Here is a 16,262-nt window from a genome sequence, read left to right on the forward strand (position 1 = left end):
TGGGTATTAGGTGTTGTCATCATCAAAAGCAAACATTTAATTGCAGCTTTGCTATCAGCAAGCCACTTTAATTACCTCGACAGTACCTGCAAGCACATAGATCCACATGTGAAGTGTTTGGATTCTCATAAATCGTTGATACCAGAGAATCCCCCAACAACTCCATTTTTATTTTCTGAAAGATTTTCTAATTTGGCCATGGAAAATACTAATGAAAGATAAAAAAAGCAAATGCAAGGGAAATATTTTGAAAGTGGTACCTGAGTAAGAGATGGAGTTAATAAACTACTTAGGCAAGAAGAGATAGATAATGTGATGAACTAGGAACGGTGTAACCAAACAAGAAGAAAATATGACATGATTAGTAATCACCAAAGCTTTGAAGAAGAAGAAGGCGAAAGGGTTCACAAGGTATACAAGTTCTTTTGTGAAAGAGAACAAAAAATTATTTGAAAAGCCAAAGCAAGCTTTATATAATCCAACGAAAGAAATGAATCAAGGCTACAAAATGAAGATAAATAGAAGGCGAATCATCAACAAATCAGATGACACCGCGAAAAAATAACGACTCTTGAGTACAGTCGAACACTCTAGAGAGAAATGTTATACCCTAGTCTATGAATCTAGAGACACATGTGAGAAACCTACGAAATGTCTCAATGAAGAGATATGCATTGGATGAAACTATCTCCAGACCTTTTCCACTTCTCCACATGCGGTCTTGATTAGACGTATCCGACCCAACTCCTTGAAAGACTTCGCATGGACCACTAAATAGCAAGTTTTGGAGACAACTGTTTTGTGCCGGTCTCACGCCCAATACAAAGAAGGCCTAATGTTCGTCCGCCACATAAATACTACTGCTTAAGCAGGAAAAATGTATGATTCAATATATTATTCATTTTATCCTCTTTCTTTTAAAAACTAATTTGAGCGTTGAACTGTTAATCTTATAGAACTATCACCGTACGAATATATAGCTCGCGTCACCACATTTAAAATCTGCGCCAATACTTCTAGTTCCACCAATACTTCTTGTTCCAAATCATAACACTATAAAAGCCAATAATATGACATTGAACAAACTATTAATATGACATTGAACATTTATAAAAGCCAATAATGTAATTTTAAATTTTTCATTAATTATTTTTTTTCCTCTTCCAACCAAACACGAAATATTCTAAAATATTTTTTTCTATCATCCTTATAAAACATCTCTTCCATCCATTGAACTAAACATCAATTTAAATTTGGACAATCAAAATCAATAAGTGATTGGAATCAAGTTCCATGTTCTCATCAAGATGCTTGTACATTGTACTGCACTCTCTAAAGAATAGTACTACCACTTCTCTTCTTCAAACATCACATTTTCATAGCCACACATTTTCAAACCATAAAACCTCACCTCAATCCTCATCAGCCCCATCTCATCTTCATTCTCCACATGTCAACCAACCATTAGCCTCCCTCATATATCCCTTGACACATCATCACTTCAGCATCACACCTAAACAACACATTCTTACCTTTTTACACCTCTCTTTCTATCTTCTCCATTTTGCCACTCATTCCACAAAGAAACAAAATCATCATCATCAAAGATATCATCAATACACCAACCCTTTCACCTTCTACACTCTCATATGATAGTTCAATAAAAGTTCTAAACTTTGAGAGAGCCTCACAAAATTTCTGTGAAATTCAAATTATGCTATGGAGGCCCTCAATTCTGCTGTTTTCACCCCCCTTTCTGTGCTTTCTGATAGAACAAAAAACCCCACAAAAATTTCATGCAAAGTTTCAAACTTTCCCACTTCAAACACCAGAAAACACAACCTAAAAGAGTTTCTATCAAAGGGTTTTCAAAAGGGTCTAATCCTTGCAGCAACTTCAGTTGTGAATGTGAATGTTGTTAATCATGGTGAATTTGCCAAAGCTTTAACATATGAAGAAGCATTAGGACTATCTCCAAGTGCATCAAACTATGGTGGTGACATTGATGTTAATGGTTTTGTTGATAGTGTGGTAGGCTTTGTAGCTGAGAACCCTGCAATTCTTGCTGGTGGAGTAGCTATTTTGGCAGTTCCATTGGTTTTGTCTCAGATTTTGAAGAAACCTAAGCCTTGGGGAGTTGAATCAGCTAAGAATGCTTATGCTAAATTGGGGGCTGATGGGAATGCTCAGTTGCTTGATATAAGAGGTTTGGCTGAGATTAGGCAAATTGGTGGCCCAAATGTTGGGGGTTTGAAGAAGAAATCGGTGTCGATAGCTTATAAAGGTGATGATAAGCCAGGGTTTTTGAAGAAGCTTGCTTTGAAATTTAAGGACCCTGAGAATACTACATTGTTCATTCTTGACAAGTAAGTATAACAAAGATCAATTTTATTTGAAGGATTTGTTTTTTTTGTCAATTGTGATATATGCTAATTTTGTTGTTTATTAGTGTCGGTATACTTTCTAAAAACATTTTTCAGTTTCATATATGTGTTCATTTTAAGTTATTAACAAGGAGATGAAAGATTCATGTAGTAAATAATTGTGATAGAGAGAAGAATGTATTGAAATTATATTAGAGTCTCACATTGCTAAGGTTTCGTGGCCGTGAAATGTATATATGTGTTTGGGCTCTCCGAGTAATCTTTTGCGACGCTATTAGGCCACCCATCATTTGTTTACACTATCCAGATGTCCAGTCCTAGGTGTGAGGTGTGTGTTAAGAGTTTTACATCATGGCCGGAACATAGTGCTTATAAGTGGGGGCAATCCTCACCCTATATGCCGGTTTTGTAGAGGCGGATTCAAACCCATTTATCAGATGAAATACTTGTTAGAAAGAATGTATTTTTAAAAACATGAAAACAAAAGTTGTAACGGTTGAAATTAAAAATTCAAGTCTAGCTCAACTGATAAGTGCTGATATTGTTTGGCCGGACACCTTTCTTGGGTTCAAATCCAGGACCTAGCAGTTGTGTGCGTGAATTTCTAGTGGTTATTGCAATTGCAATCAAAGATTTTCGTGTCATTGTTTCATGCATTCAAATAGCCAGAACCACTTGATGCCAGAACGGACTCTCGAACCGGACTATACCGGTGGTGAAAAGCCAAAAAAAAGAAGAAGCCATTTCTCTTAAATTAATTTGGTGTATAGGTATTTCCACTAAGGAAAATAAAAGGAAAAAAAATTACATTTAAAGCTTCAATTTTAAGTTATTTTTATGTGCTTGTGAATGATTTCTATGTTGTCTTTGACAAAATGTTACATACTGAATAATAGCTTAAAAGTGAGTGTAGGGGAAGAATTTGCGAAATCATGAACACGGATTTGTTGTTTCTGATGTAACATGTGGTGAAAATTAATTACATAAATTTGTTGTATCTTCTTGCACTTTGCAAAAGAATATACTTGAAGCTGATTGAGTGAACTTGTGATGGAAGCCAGATTTGACGGGAACTCTGAACTGGTTGCAGAATTAGTCACCCTTAACGGATTTAAGTCTGCTTATGCAATTAAGGATGGCGCAGAAGGACCACGGGGATGGGTGGTAATTATCTTCCTTTTCCTATTTTTTGTTTTTCATATTTATCATAATCCTAATTCTGATTTTTTTCGATATTCGTCAATTCACTCGCTCATTTTGTCTTGAATTATGCAGAATAGCGGTCTTCCTTGGATTGAACCAAAGAAAGCATTGAGCTTTGATTTTGGAAGTTTGACAGATACTATCAATGAAGCAATTGGAGTATGTATCTTGGGTTTATCTATTTGCCATCGAAATATTCAGTGTTTATGCACATGCAAAATACTACTATTAGTGCTGGCTTTCTCAGATTGAGAACTTTTGCAAGCAAGAAAGAACTTTTTTTTTTTGTCGGAGAGAAAGAAGTTTTAGTTTTCTCCGTGTTTCTGATTAATAGTTGTTTATTGCAGGAATCTGATGGCTTGGTTGTCACTCTTGGGATTGCCGCAGCTACGGGATTGGGTGCATTAGCTTTTTCTGAGGTTGATATAACAAGTTATTGCCTTTTTCGCAATATGCTATAATACATTATGGTGTATGACTCTACTCACATATTTTCCGCGACGTTACTCTATTTGTAGGTAGAAACAATTCTCCAACTTGTAGGATCTGCTGCAATTGTTCAGTTTGCAAGCAAGAAGCTCCTTTTTGCCGAGGTACGTTTGTTTTTCTACGCAAGATGAATTTCTGTTGCTTATTATCATAAATTCTGTTAAACAATGCGATGTTGAAATGTTGATTTGATGGCAGGACCGAAAGAAAACGCTAAAACAAGTTAACGAGTTCTTGAACACCAAAGTTGCTCCTCAGGAGCTCGTTGATGAAATAAAGGTGCTCGAAACTTTTCACGATTTACATCGCAATAATTCAGTTGCAACTATGATGTGATGCATTTTAGATTCTGTGGTGTGACTCTTCTTTTTTTTCCTTCTTTTTAACATTAACATTGTTCTCTTTGAATGGAATTTCCGCGAACATTAGGACATCGGAAAGGCTCTTCTACCAACCTCCACCAACAGCAATAAGGCTCTTCCTGCACCTACAGAAACTGTTCCAGAGCCCGCTACAGCGAGTGCCACTGTACAGAAAGCAGAAGCTACTCCTGATATTGTCGAGCCCGTACAGAAAGCAGAAGCTACTCCCGATATTGTCGAGCCCGTACAGAAACCAGAAGCTACTCCCGATATTGTCGAGACCGTACAGAAAGCAGAAGCTACTCCTCCCGACGTTATCCCCGAGACCAAAGTAGAAGCAGTAGCAGAACCTGCACTGGAAACAAACTCAGTCCCAAAAACTGAAACTGTGGCAGAATCAATTCCGGCGCAAACTAAACCGCTTTCACCATACCCATATGTAATGTCTTATTCGTCACTCTTTTGAATTTTTCACTTCGATGCCGATTATATATGCTTGCTGTTGCCAATTTTCTTGCAACTATATTCAAACTTTGCATTTTCTTTTTTGGAATGCAGTATCCGGATTTCAAACCTCCGACATCTCCATCTCCAACACAGCCCTAGAGTTTCATATCTATGAAGAGAATTCTATAGCAGGCAAAATAGTTATCCAAAGTATTCAGCATGTATCAAGAGCTAGCTGCACAATCCTGCAAGAACATCTTCAACTTAGATGAAACTTAAGCTGAAGAAAAAAAATCATGTCACTAGTTATATATTGTAGTTTGTTATGATTATAATCCTTACATTTGTGTTGTTTCTGTAGTTGTTATGCTGTGACTTAGTATCATATTACAACATTCAGTTTTGAATAAGCAAATAAGGTTTCAAATGTGCCTTTGTATTGGTTCATGAAGTTTGGATTTAGTAAAAGCATTGAACTTTTGGTTGTGAAACACTTTGCAATTTATTGTCAAATATAGCACTTCTTCTGTTAGGCTTGTTAACAATATGTAGAGATGATTATTTTGCTACATGCTTGAATTGATTCATCCTGTTTCTTTTTGGAGAGTGTTTGCATGAATTGAAACATGTTAAATAGCTTTTAAAAACCTTAGTAAGTTGATTTGATTTTCTTTTCACGCTAACTTATCATATATAAATACACATTATTTATTTATTTATTTTGGTAATGAATAAATTTATCATGGTTGCATTCTTATAGATAATGAACTCTTGTGTAGTTCTGTTACTAATATTAACTTAGATTTCAAACAGCATTTTACAGCCCATAATTTGTACATCACAACTATTGGCTACATAACTTTCCCTTAAGAATAATATTTTTTACACCAATCTTATTAATATCTATTATTTGATTTTTTTTCTTCTATTTAAGTGAAAAATATTGTTCATTTTAATTGACTACATTAGGTAAAATAACATATGTATTTTGTACAGAGGTAACATGTGAAACAAGATGCTCCAACATTTGTTCCATCATCTGAATTGAGTCTGTTAGCTAGATTTTATGAAGAAATTTGAACGTGATTGTGTTTGTTTTTAAGAAAATTTGTTCAGTCCATGTTTCTGATAAAGTGCTTGACAGAAAGATTTGATTGTAAGCAATTTGTTGAACAAAATGTTCAACGCATGTTGTGTGACATCTTGGCGTAAGGATTGAGTTTTGATTATCTTTAAATTTGTTTTGGTGTTAATTTCTTTAGAAGATGTGGAAGTTTGTTTTTGGAAGAAGTTTGTTAATTCAAATCAATTTGAAAAATATTTTATCATGAAAATGAATGATATGCTTTAATTAAGAGATTTGGATTTGATTTATTCAAAGAAGATTTGATTGGATTTGCTTTGAAGGAAGTTTTGATTTAGATTTATTTAATCCAATATTTACTCTACAAAAGAGATTTATATGAAGAGAGTTATTTTAGATGTTCTGGTGCAATATGTGGGAACATATGTACCAATGTGTGCAATATCTATCCCCTTGACAACAGGCCTAGGTTGTTGCAATTTGGAGCAATTTTTTATTAGACTTAATCAAATTTGTTGCTATCGTTTAACAATGCGTTTGTGTGATTTTTTTGACAGTTATTTGAGGATCAAATCAATTTTAAAAACAAATCATATCTTTTGTTAGAGACTTTTGTGGAGCAGATCAAATCCAAATGTATCAACTATAATTATGGACGAAATCAAATCAAATATCTATTGGAAAAAGCCAAGAAGAAACATTTTTATATAAGAAGACTAAAACTTAGTATTTGAAGTGTGCATGTATTGATGACTCTTTGTGTTAGGGTTTTTATTTTTTAGTCTTTTGTTTGAGTAATTGTTGTGCACCACTCTAACATCTAAATTCATATATTATGGCATAAAGTTTGGTTTATTAATTGGGTTGTAATACTTTGTTGCAAGATATTAATTCTATAAGTTTGAGAACAAAATTTGTTGGGATTTTAGATTGGTTCATCTTATCAATCATATTGTAATTGTCTAAACACTTGGGAGTGTAGGGAAAATAACAAATATAGAAAAAATGAGGAACAAAATAACAACACAAGATATTAACGTGGAAACTCCAAAACGGGAGAAAAAACCACGGCCGTTGTCATTAGATAACCAGAGAATAATACTATGATTGTTACAACACATAATATACTCTCAAATACCCCAGGCCCCCCACTACACACACCCTCCAAAACAAATATTTAACAACATCTTACAACACTCTAATACAAGAGCATAAGAGAACAAAGAAATTCAAATACAAGCTTAAAGTGCTTTTGACTGGTGATTCTTGTAAAGAAAACTTGAATCATTTATATAGCCTTGGACTCCCTCTTCCTTCACAAAAATAAGTGATGTGTGACTTCTTCAACATATATATTTTCAACCAAGTCCCAACAACCTCCATCTTGATTGAAAATAATACATAAGCTTTTATTGTCTTTATCGACAATCATAATCCACCATAAAGAGTATCAACATGTATATTTTCAACCAATCTCAGCAATCTCTACTTTGATTGAAAATAATACATCAACTTTCATTGTCTTCACCGACAATCATACTCCACCATAAAGAGTATAGTCACTTGAAGCTACACCACTCCAAGAATTTTCGCATTGTCTTAACTGAAAATCATAGTTTTAAAAACTATCATACCCTCTCATGAAGAATATATTTCACTTGAAGATACACCACTTCAATAATTTTACACTGTCATCACCGACAATAATATAGTTTATCATGAAGAATAAATTTCATTTGAAGCTAAATCACTCCAAGAATTTTCACATGCCGAAAACCAGGTAGAAACTTTATGGTGCAACTTCCATGTTGGTAGGAAGCTCTTCAACCATCGACATAATCTTGCACCTTGTGTAATCTTGTTTTATCAACAAATCTTTGACTTGAACTATCCACAATTAAAAAAAAAAATTCTTCCATCAATTTTCTCAAATTCAAATTGCACAGCAGAACTTGTGACTGCAGCTCAACAACTCTTTCACAACGGTACCCTTCTTTTCTGATGTGGAAGATCAGACAAAGATACAACCACAGAGTATACAAAGAACTCCTATCTCCGGATCGAACTAAAAGCTCTGATACCAGTTGCTAGGAAAATAACAAACATAGAGAAAATGAGGAACAATAACACTATGTGAAAATTGTTACAACACATAATATACCCTTAAATACCCTAGGCCTCCAATACACCCACACCTTCCAAAACAAATATTTAACTACATCTCACAACACTCTAATACATGAGCATAAGAGAACAAAGAAAGTCAAATACAAGCGTAAAGTGCTTAATTTTGACTGGTGCTTCTTGTAAAGAAAAACTTGAATCCTTTATATAGCCTTGAACTCCCTCTTCCTTCACAAAAATAAGCGATGTGAGACTTCTTCAACATAATATATTTTCAACTAAACCCAAACAATCCCCACCTTGATTGAAAATAATACATAAGCTTTCACTGTCTTTCCCGACAATCATACTCCATTATAAAGAGTATCAACATGTATATTCTCAACCAATCTCAACAGGGAGAATGTTTGAGTGAAAGTGAGATGATTATCATATTTCAGGGGAGTTTAATATGAAGCTTCACGCGTAGTATTAGGAAAGTTACATTGAATTGGGAGAATTTAGAGTAAGTCAATTTGTCCTTCTGACTATCGAGAGTGAAACGGTTCTTTAGGGAGTCCTAAATAGAAAAAACACTATAGTATAATTAAGAAGGACATTGAACAAGGGGCTTGTTCATCTAAGTCACTTTGTACTAATTCTATAAAATGATGGATTTCTTTTTTTAGATTGGAAGCCCCAGATATAGGTATGGGTTGCACTGAACTGTATTATCAATTACTGTGTTATTTATCGCTTTTCTATCCATCATCTTATATAAATTAAATTGACTTAACTTAGTTGTGTAATTGATTTTTTTTTTCTGGTTACAATGTCTTAGACATCGTGTCTTTAAAATTTGTCATCCATCATAAATCAATTGTAATATTGTCACAAATATCTAATCCAACATCTATTTAAAAAACAATAGAGTTGACACTCAATCTTACTGGAGTAGGAAGACCTTGCCATTCTTCCTAGAAGTCGCCATTGCCATTTTGTAAAGCCCAATTTAAAATTGGATACCAGGCTGGGTGAAATTCATTCAATATCTTTAAGGTGTGACCTCAAACATTTGCTTAGATTCTCGTTTCTTATCCTCTCCATAAAAATCTAATTCTAAGGTATGCTTTATTGCACAATTTTAACAATGGGGCATAGCTTGTCGCTTTCTCCAGCAACACATGCCCAAAATTCAATAAATATTTACAAATTTGGTATGTTTTTAGATACATATTTTATTTTATGTATAAATTGAATTTTAGTGCAATATATATAAATATAAATTGAATTTTAGTGCAATATATATATAAATAAAAAATTCAAAGTACTTAAGTGTGACTTATAGTTTTTTTTTTTTTTTTTTTGGTGTTAACCGACCGGAGTGTGACTTATAGTTTTTGTTAAGTGTGGATAATGCTGTAATCGCTATCAAATATTTAGACTTAAATATATTTGATCATTCTTTATTTTAAATATAATTTTTTAATATTCTATTTAACAAATTTTAGAATTCTTTCAATCTTAATAAATTGTATTTTTTACAATGATGTGGTATTTATAATTAGGATACAAATAAAATAAAATTTTAATTAATATTCAGTCATGTCATACGTTTTATAATTAAATTATCTTAATAGATTTATGATCTATTTATCAATAAATTAAAATTTAAAAATCTAACTCAAATTTTCAATAAAGTTAAACTTTGTTAATTAATTTAATTAAAAATAAAAAATCAAATCTTAAAAAAAAAATTATTAATGAAAAATTTAAATAAAAATTCAAATTTTCATAAATATCAAATCTGTATAATAAATTATTAAAACTAACTAAATTATGTTAAATTTATTTTATTTTATTTTATTTTTATAAATAAAATTAAAATTAAATTATTGAGACCCAACTTGTTGTTCTGCCTCAGTTAAATTATTGTAAACCAAATTCCCTAGTATTAGTGCCACCCCTAAGAATTAAGCTTATCACTACTAGATTTTGAAGTTCCCACTCAACACTCAATCAACAATAAAGAAAATTGAGGATAACAACATTTTGGTTCTTGAACTTGTATTTTAATTTAGATTGGAGTATTATTTAATCTTTGGAATAAGTCCTCATATTGTTAGTATTAAAAAAATCAATTAAATTTAAAATATATTGAAATGAAGAAATATACATAATAAATTGAAAATGTGATCACATGTATTGCAAGTACAAGCTAACGATTACAAATGATTTTAAATATTAGGTAGATAGTTGGATTTTTAATTAGAAAAACACCTGTCATTCTTTGTAATTCAGATAGGTAAACGAAAAGAACTTTTTCTCTTCTATAGTTCTCTCTCTCTCTCTCTCTCTCTCTCTCTCTCTCTCTCTCTCTCTCTCTCTCTCTCTCTCTCTCTCTCTCTCTCTCTCTCTCTCTCTGACACACACACAGTGCTCATTACCATGTAAAACAAGTAACCAAATAAACTGGTATCAATAACGCCTTCTCGATCCAAACTTCCATGAATAACAAATGGAAGCACGTCCTTTAAACAATTCTCTGCAAATATACCAGTATTCAAAGGAGAATAATATGATAGATGGTGCACACGATTGAAGATTATATTATGATTTTAAGATGTTCTTGAAATCGTGAATGATGGCTTGTTTGCCTTGAATGTTAATGCAACTGAGGGACAAATGTCATTCATTGTGAATTGAGCAAGAAATATGGATAAGTTTTGTTCTTAATCCATCAATGTGTATATCTTTGAGAAGACTATTGAGGAAGAAACAACTAAGGATGCGTGGGATACACTCAAGAAGACATATAAAGTCAAACGAAGCCACGTGGTAGGAAAATCACTAAATTGAAAAAGGTGGAGAAAGTCTTGAGAGCCTTAACTACCAAATTCAACACATAGTCATGACAATTAAATAATCTAAGGAATTATATAAGAGGAAGCTTGAATATTGGCTAGCATTATTGGAGGCTCATGAGATCAAATTAAAGCAGAGGAAATTCTGAGAAGGTCACATAACAAGCTTTGCAAGCCAAGTTCTTTAAAAAGATGCTTCAAAGATCAAGAAAGAAAAAAAAGTGGAATGATGAAGGTGCTAAAAATAATTCAAATAATCAAGAGACAAGCAATAATGGTGCCTCTCACAACAAGAAATTCAAGAAGAAGGTTGATATGAAGAAAGTACAATGCTATTGTTGCTAGAAGTTTGACTATTATGCAAGACATTGCTACTTCAATAAAGAATCCAATGCAAGTGACTAAGAAGAAGCATAATTTGCACATGTAGGAAATAATGATTATGATGAGGTGTTAGTAATGGCCAATACAAATTTCACAGAAGATAAAACCAATTTTTGGTATCTTAACACATGCTACAACAATCACAAAACATGAAACAAAGACATGTTTATCAAGCTTGATAAATATGTAAGGAGATCAATTTGGTTTGTTGATAATATCAACAACCCATATGCAGACACGTGGAACATTCTTGTGAAGAGGAAGGATGGAAAATAAAAAATAACAAGTGATGTGCTAAGTTCCTTCAATGGTAAGAAAATTGACTAGTTTGGGCTAGCTGCTTTACAAGAACTACACCATGAGGCTAGATGAAAATGAAATGAAGATGTTTGATTCAAATTCCAAACTAGCTTTGAAAGCACCTCTATCAAATAATAGGACTTTCAAAATTATGACCAACATGTTTGACCATCAATGCCTTGCATCAACAATGTGAAAGTGTTGTGTACGACCTTCCTCAAATGAAAACGCAAATGCAGTCATGTGAAACGTGACGTGTAGCCAAGAAAACTATGCAATCATTCACGCATAACTTTCCTATGATCAAAGCAGAAGTTGGAGATTTTCATTTAGATGTATCTGGGTCATTTAAATTAATATCAAAGGGAGGAGACTTCTATTTTCTAACCTTCACAAATGAACTCATCAATTATATGTTGATTTACTTGATGGAGAAGAAAAGTGAATTATCCACTCACTTCAAGAAGTTTAAAATGTTAGTTTAAAAATAGTATGAATGTGAAATCGAGAGATTGGAAACTGATTGAGGGGGTGAATATATTTCAATTGAGTTTGCACAATTCTGTAAAAAAGAAGCATGCCTAAGGCAAGACAATTGCTGAAAGAAAGAATAAAATCATAATGGAATAGCTGAAAGAAAGAATAAAATCATATTAAACATGGAAAGAAGCATGCCTAAGGCAAGACAATTGCCAAATCACTTCTCGGGAAAACCAACCTCAATAACAATACATATCACCAACAAATTCCTGATAAAGAAGTTAATGAACAAGAGACCATATGAAGCTCGAACAGGTCTAAATCCAAGTGTTACTCACTTCGTAATTTTTGGCTCATTTTGCTTAAGGCATGCACATGAGCAATAAAGAAGGAATCTGGATGATAGAAGTCAGACAATAACCCTTATAGGTTATTACTCAACAAGTGCATATAAATTATTCTCATCTAATAAGAATAACCTGATAATAAGTAAGGACCTGGAATTTGATGAAAGAAAATGATGTGGCTGGCTAAAAGTTTCAAAAAATCCAATGTAGAATGGTGAAAACTCAAGCAATGTTAGAACCATTTGCAAGAAGATTAAGTAAAGGAAGTTGTGTAAGAACATAAGGTAAATAGATCAACTGGAGAAAAAACTCAATCAATTAGGCTAAATAACTACGAGAGAATCCTTGATCAATTAATAGAGGAAGATGGTAACCTGTTTAAAGAAGCCATGATGGATGAATTTGAGCCTATCAACCTCAATAAAGCACTAAAATATGATAATTAGTAAGGAGCTATGAAGGATGAACTCAAGGCAATTGAAAAGAATCAGACTTGGGATTTGACCACTCACTCAAGCAAGAAAGCTATACATGTAAATTGGGTCTTATAGCTCAAACTTATACCAAATGGTGAGATACCTAAGTACAAGGAAATGCTAGTTTCCAAAGGGTTCCTTCAAAGAATTGGAATTAACTTTAAGCAAGGGATCATGAATCTTTAGAGTTGTGAAAGAGAAAAAGTATGAAAGCACGTCATGTCTATGTCGAGTGATATGTGTCTGTAAAAGCATAAGATTGTCTCTTAAATTTATTAAGGCAAATCACACACACGAAAACACATACACATGTCGAATAATTGAAAAGCCTTTTTAATTTTATTAAAACAACAGAAAAATATTTGTGTGCCTGACTAATGGATTAGAGACTCATTCTAATCCATTAGAAGGTTTTTACTTGGCATAATCAATTAGCCAATTATGGTCAGTCAATTATCATCTTTGTAACCCTAACAATAAATTATACGGTCTCCTAGTCAATTAGTGGCGACATAACTTGAAAACCTTCCTTTTTGTATTACACAATCGATTATGGAAATTAAAAGGCCCATGGATTATTTCCATATTTGAGCCACTCTTTGTCCTATAAATAGAGGAATTCCTTTCATTTCATTTTACACCAGAAAAATGTATTTCAAATACCTTTTTCTCACTCTCCTCCTTATTTCTTCACTTTTTCTTAGTGCTTTTAAGAGTGAATCTCTTATATGGGAGGTGTTTGGTTTTAATGTGAAGGACATTATTGTAATTAATATCTCTATTGTGAGAATTTTTGTTTTTCGCCTGTGAGTTAAACCAATTGAAAAACGCTTGTTTAGTTGTTGAGGTGAACATGGTAAAATCTTTGTTTGGTTGGGATGCCTTCATAATTAAAACTCATGTTTGGTTCATGAGTTTAGCCCGATGTGAAAAGCTCTCGTTTGGTTCAAGATTGTTTTGGTGGTAAAATATCTTACTGGTAGGGAGATCTCTGTAGTTAAAAATCATGTTTGGCTTAAGAGACCAGCTTTTTAAAATATATCAGTCAATTTGTAAGAAGGTTCATGGACAAAGTCAGTAAAAATCTCTTATTATAGTGGAAATTCTCAAGAAGAAATTCTTGGGGAGAAAAGTAGGCCAAGTGATTAGGACAAGCATCTATAAATATCAGGAGCATATTTCTCTTCCCTTATCTCTTTACATTCCCGTCAATTTTTTACTTCCTCTATATTTCTTTCTTTTCACTCTGATTTTCTTTATTCCGCTGCTTATTCCTTGTTTGTTTTACAAACTCATTAGAAACTCAGTTTTATAAAAAAAAAATAGACATCATTTTTAAAATCCACAAAATTCACCGTCCCTATTTTGTTTTATGTCACATGTCCAACAGTAAATTGGATTGCAATCCTTAAAAGTTCTCCAATGTAACTAACAACTAGTCTAGGTGTCATTAAAACTCACTAGGGTGGATATTGGTACATCAATTTATGTACACTATGTTGTGGGTGAAGGATAGAAAAACACTTAGAAAGGGGGGGTTTGAATAAGTGTAGCTTTAGAACTTGTAAGATAAAAACAATTTGCACAATGATTTTTATCCTGGTTCGTTGTTAACTAAACTACTCCAGTCCACCCCCTTGGAGTGATTTACCTCACCTGAGGATTTAATCCACTAATCACACAAGATTACAATGGTTTTCCACTTAGATAACTTCTAAGTCTTCTAGAGTATACTGATCACAACCTGATCACTCTAGGAACAATCTGCTTAGATACCCTCTAAGACTTTCTAGAGTATACTGATCAACAACCTGATCACTCTAGTTCTTACAACTTAATGTAAATAAATTCTAAGAGTTACAATGCTTCTTATAAAGCTATTATCACAACTGTGATTTTCTCTTAAGTTTAAGCTTAATCTCACTAATATATTACAACAGCAATGTAGTGAGGTTGAAGATGAAGTTTGAGAGCTTTTTGAATTTGACAGCATTTCTGTATATTACTCAGAGTTGGTTATTTTGCTTCTCATCAGAACTTCATATTTATAGGCGTTTGAGAAGATGACCGTTGGGAGCATTTAATGCTTTGCGTGATCCGTACAGCATTGCATTTAATGTTTCACTCTTTTGTCAACTACCTCGAGCCTTGCTTTCGTTGTGTCTACTGACGTTGCCTTTAATAGCTTTCAACGTTCCTTTTGTCAGTCAGCGTAGCCTGCCAGCTAGTACTTGCTTCTGATCTGATGTTTGTGTAAACAACATTTGAATATCATCAGAGTCAAACAGCTTGGTGCAGAGCATCTTCTTGTCTTCTGACCTTGAAGTGCTTCTGAGCGTGATACCATGAGAACTTCAGTGCTTCTGCTTCTGATTTCAAGTTCTTCTGATGCTTCCATAGACCATGTTCTGATTCTTCTTGACCATCTTCTGATGTCTTGCCAGACCATGTTCTGATGTTGCATGCTGAACCTTCTGAGTCAGTGCTTCTTGCGCTGATTTTGTGCATACTCTTTATATAATTCCTGAAATGGAAATTGCATAGTATTAGAGTACCACATTATCTCATACAAAATTCATATACATTGTTATCATCAAAACTAAGAATATTGATCAGAACAAATCTTGTTCTAACAATCTCCCCCTTTTTGATGATGACAAAAACATATATAAATGATATGAATTTTCAATCAGAATATCAGACGGCTAAAGACAATTACACAGCTATAGCATAGGCATATAAACATAGTGTGTGAATATGTCTCCCCCTGAGATTAACAATCTCCCCCTGAAATAAATATTGGAAGAAATTTATAAATAAAGGACTTCCCTGAGTATTTTCCATTTCAGTTGAGACGATCACATATGCTTAGATCTTCAGAACATTCATAGCTTCTGCTTCTTGCTTCCATAGGACAGCTTCAGAGCTTGAATTTCTTCTTGAATCATTGCATGCTAGATTGTATCAGAACATTGTTGAATGTACCAGAGCATCATCAGAGCATCTCTACATCCTGAAATGTTACAGAACAAACTAAACGACAAAAGTCAGAGCATGAATGAATCAAAACATAATATATGTATTAGAACATATAATACGTATCAGAGCATAAACAATAATGTTTCAGAGCATATTTAGAACAAAAACATGCATCAGAATATATAAGGAATAAGAATGAGTTAGAGCATATTCTATCATCAGAATATCATAACATTCTCCCTTCTTGCTTATGATCTTGAAGCTTCATAGCACTCAGCTTGCTTCAATTTCCATGAGCTTGATTCCATACAGAATTGCTTTTCCCATGTCTTTGCTTCTCATGTTGAGCTTTTAAGAAGA

At 33.2% G+C, this 16,262-nt stretch overlaps 1 protein-coding gene across 1 annotated transcript; it reads left to right on the forward strand.

The window, feature by feature from the left end:
* Positions 1-1,540: 1,540 nt before the first annotated feature.
* Positions 1,541-5,378, forward strand: LOC131616545 (rhodanese-like domain-containing protein 4, chloroplastic). Its single transcript, XM_058887908.1, has 8 exons — positions 1,541-2,366; positions 3,446-3,548; positions 3,660-3,746; positions 3,935-4,006; positions 4,106-4,180; positions 4,275-4,355; positions 4,506-4,877; positions 4,997-5,378. Exons 1-8 carry the CDS (start codon positions 1,720-1,722, stop codon positions 5,042-5,044), a joined length of 1,485 nt encoding a protein of 494 aa, XP_058743891.1. The 5' UTR covers positions 1,541-1,719; the 3' UTR covers positions 5,045-5,378.
* Positions 5,379-16,262: the final 10,884 nt, after the last annotated feature.

This window comes from Vicia villosa, linkage group LG7 (assembly GCF_029867415.1).
Source record: "Vicia villosa cultivar HV-30 ecotype Madison, WI linkage group LG7, Vvil1.0, whole genome shotgun sequence".
Taxonomy (NCBI): Eukaryota; Viridiplantae; Streptophyta; class Magnoliopsida; order Fabales; family Fabaceae; genus Vicia; species Vicia villosa.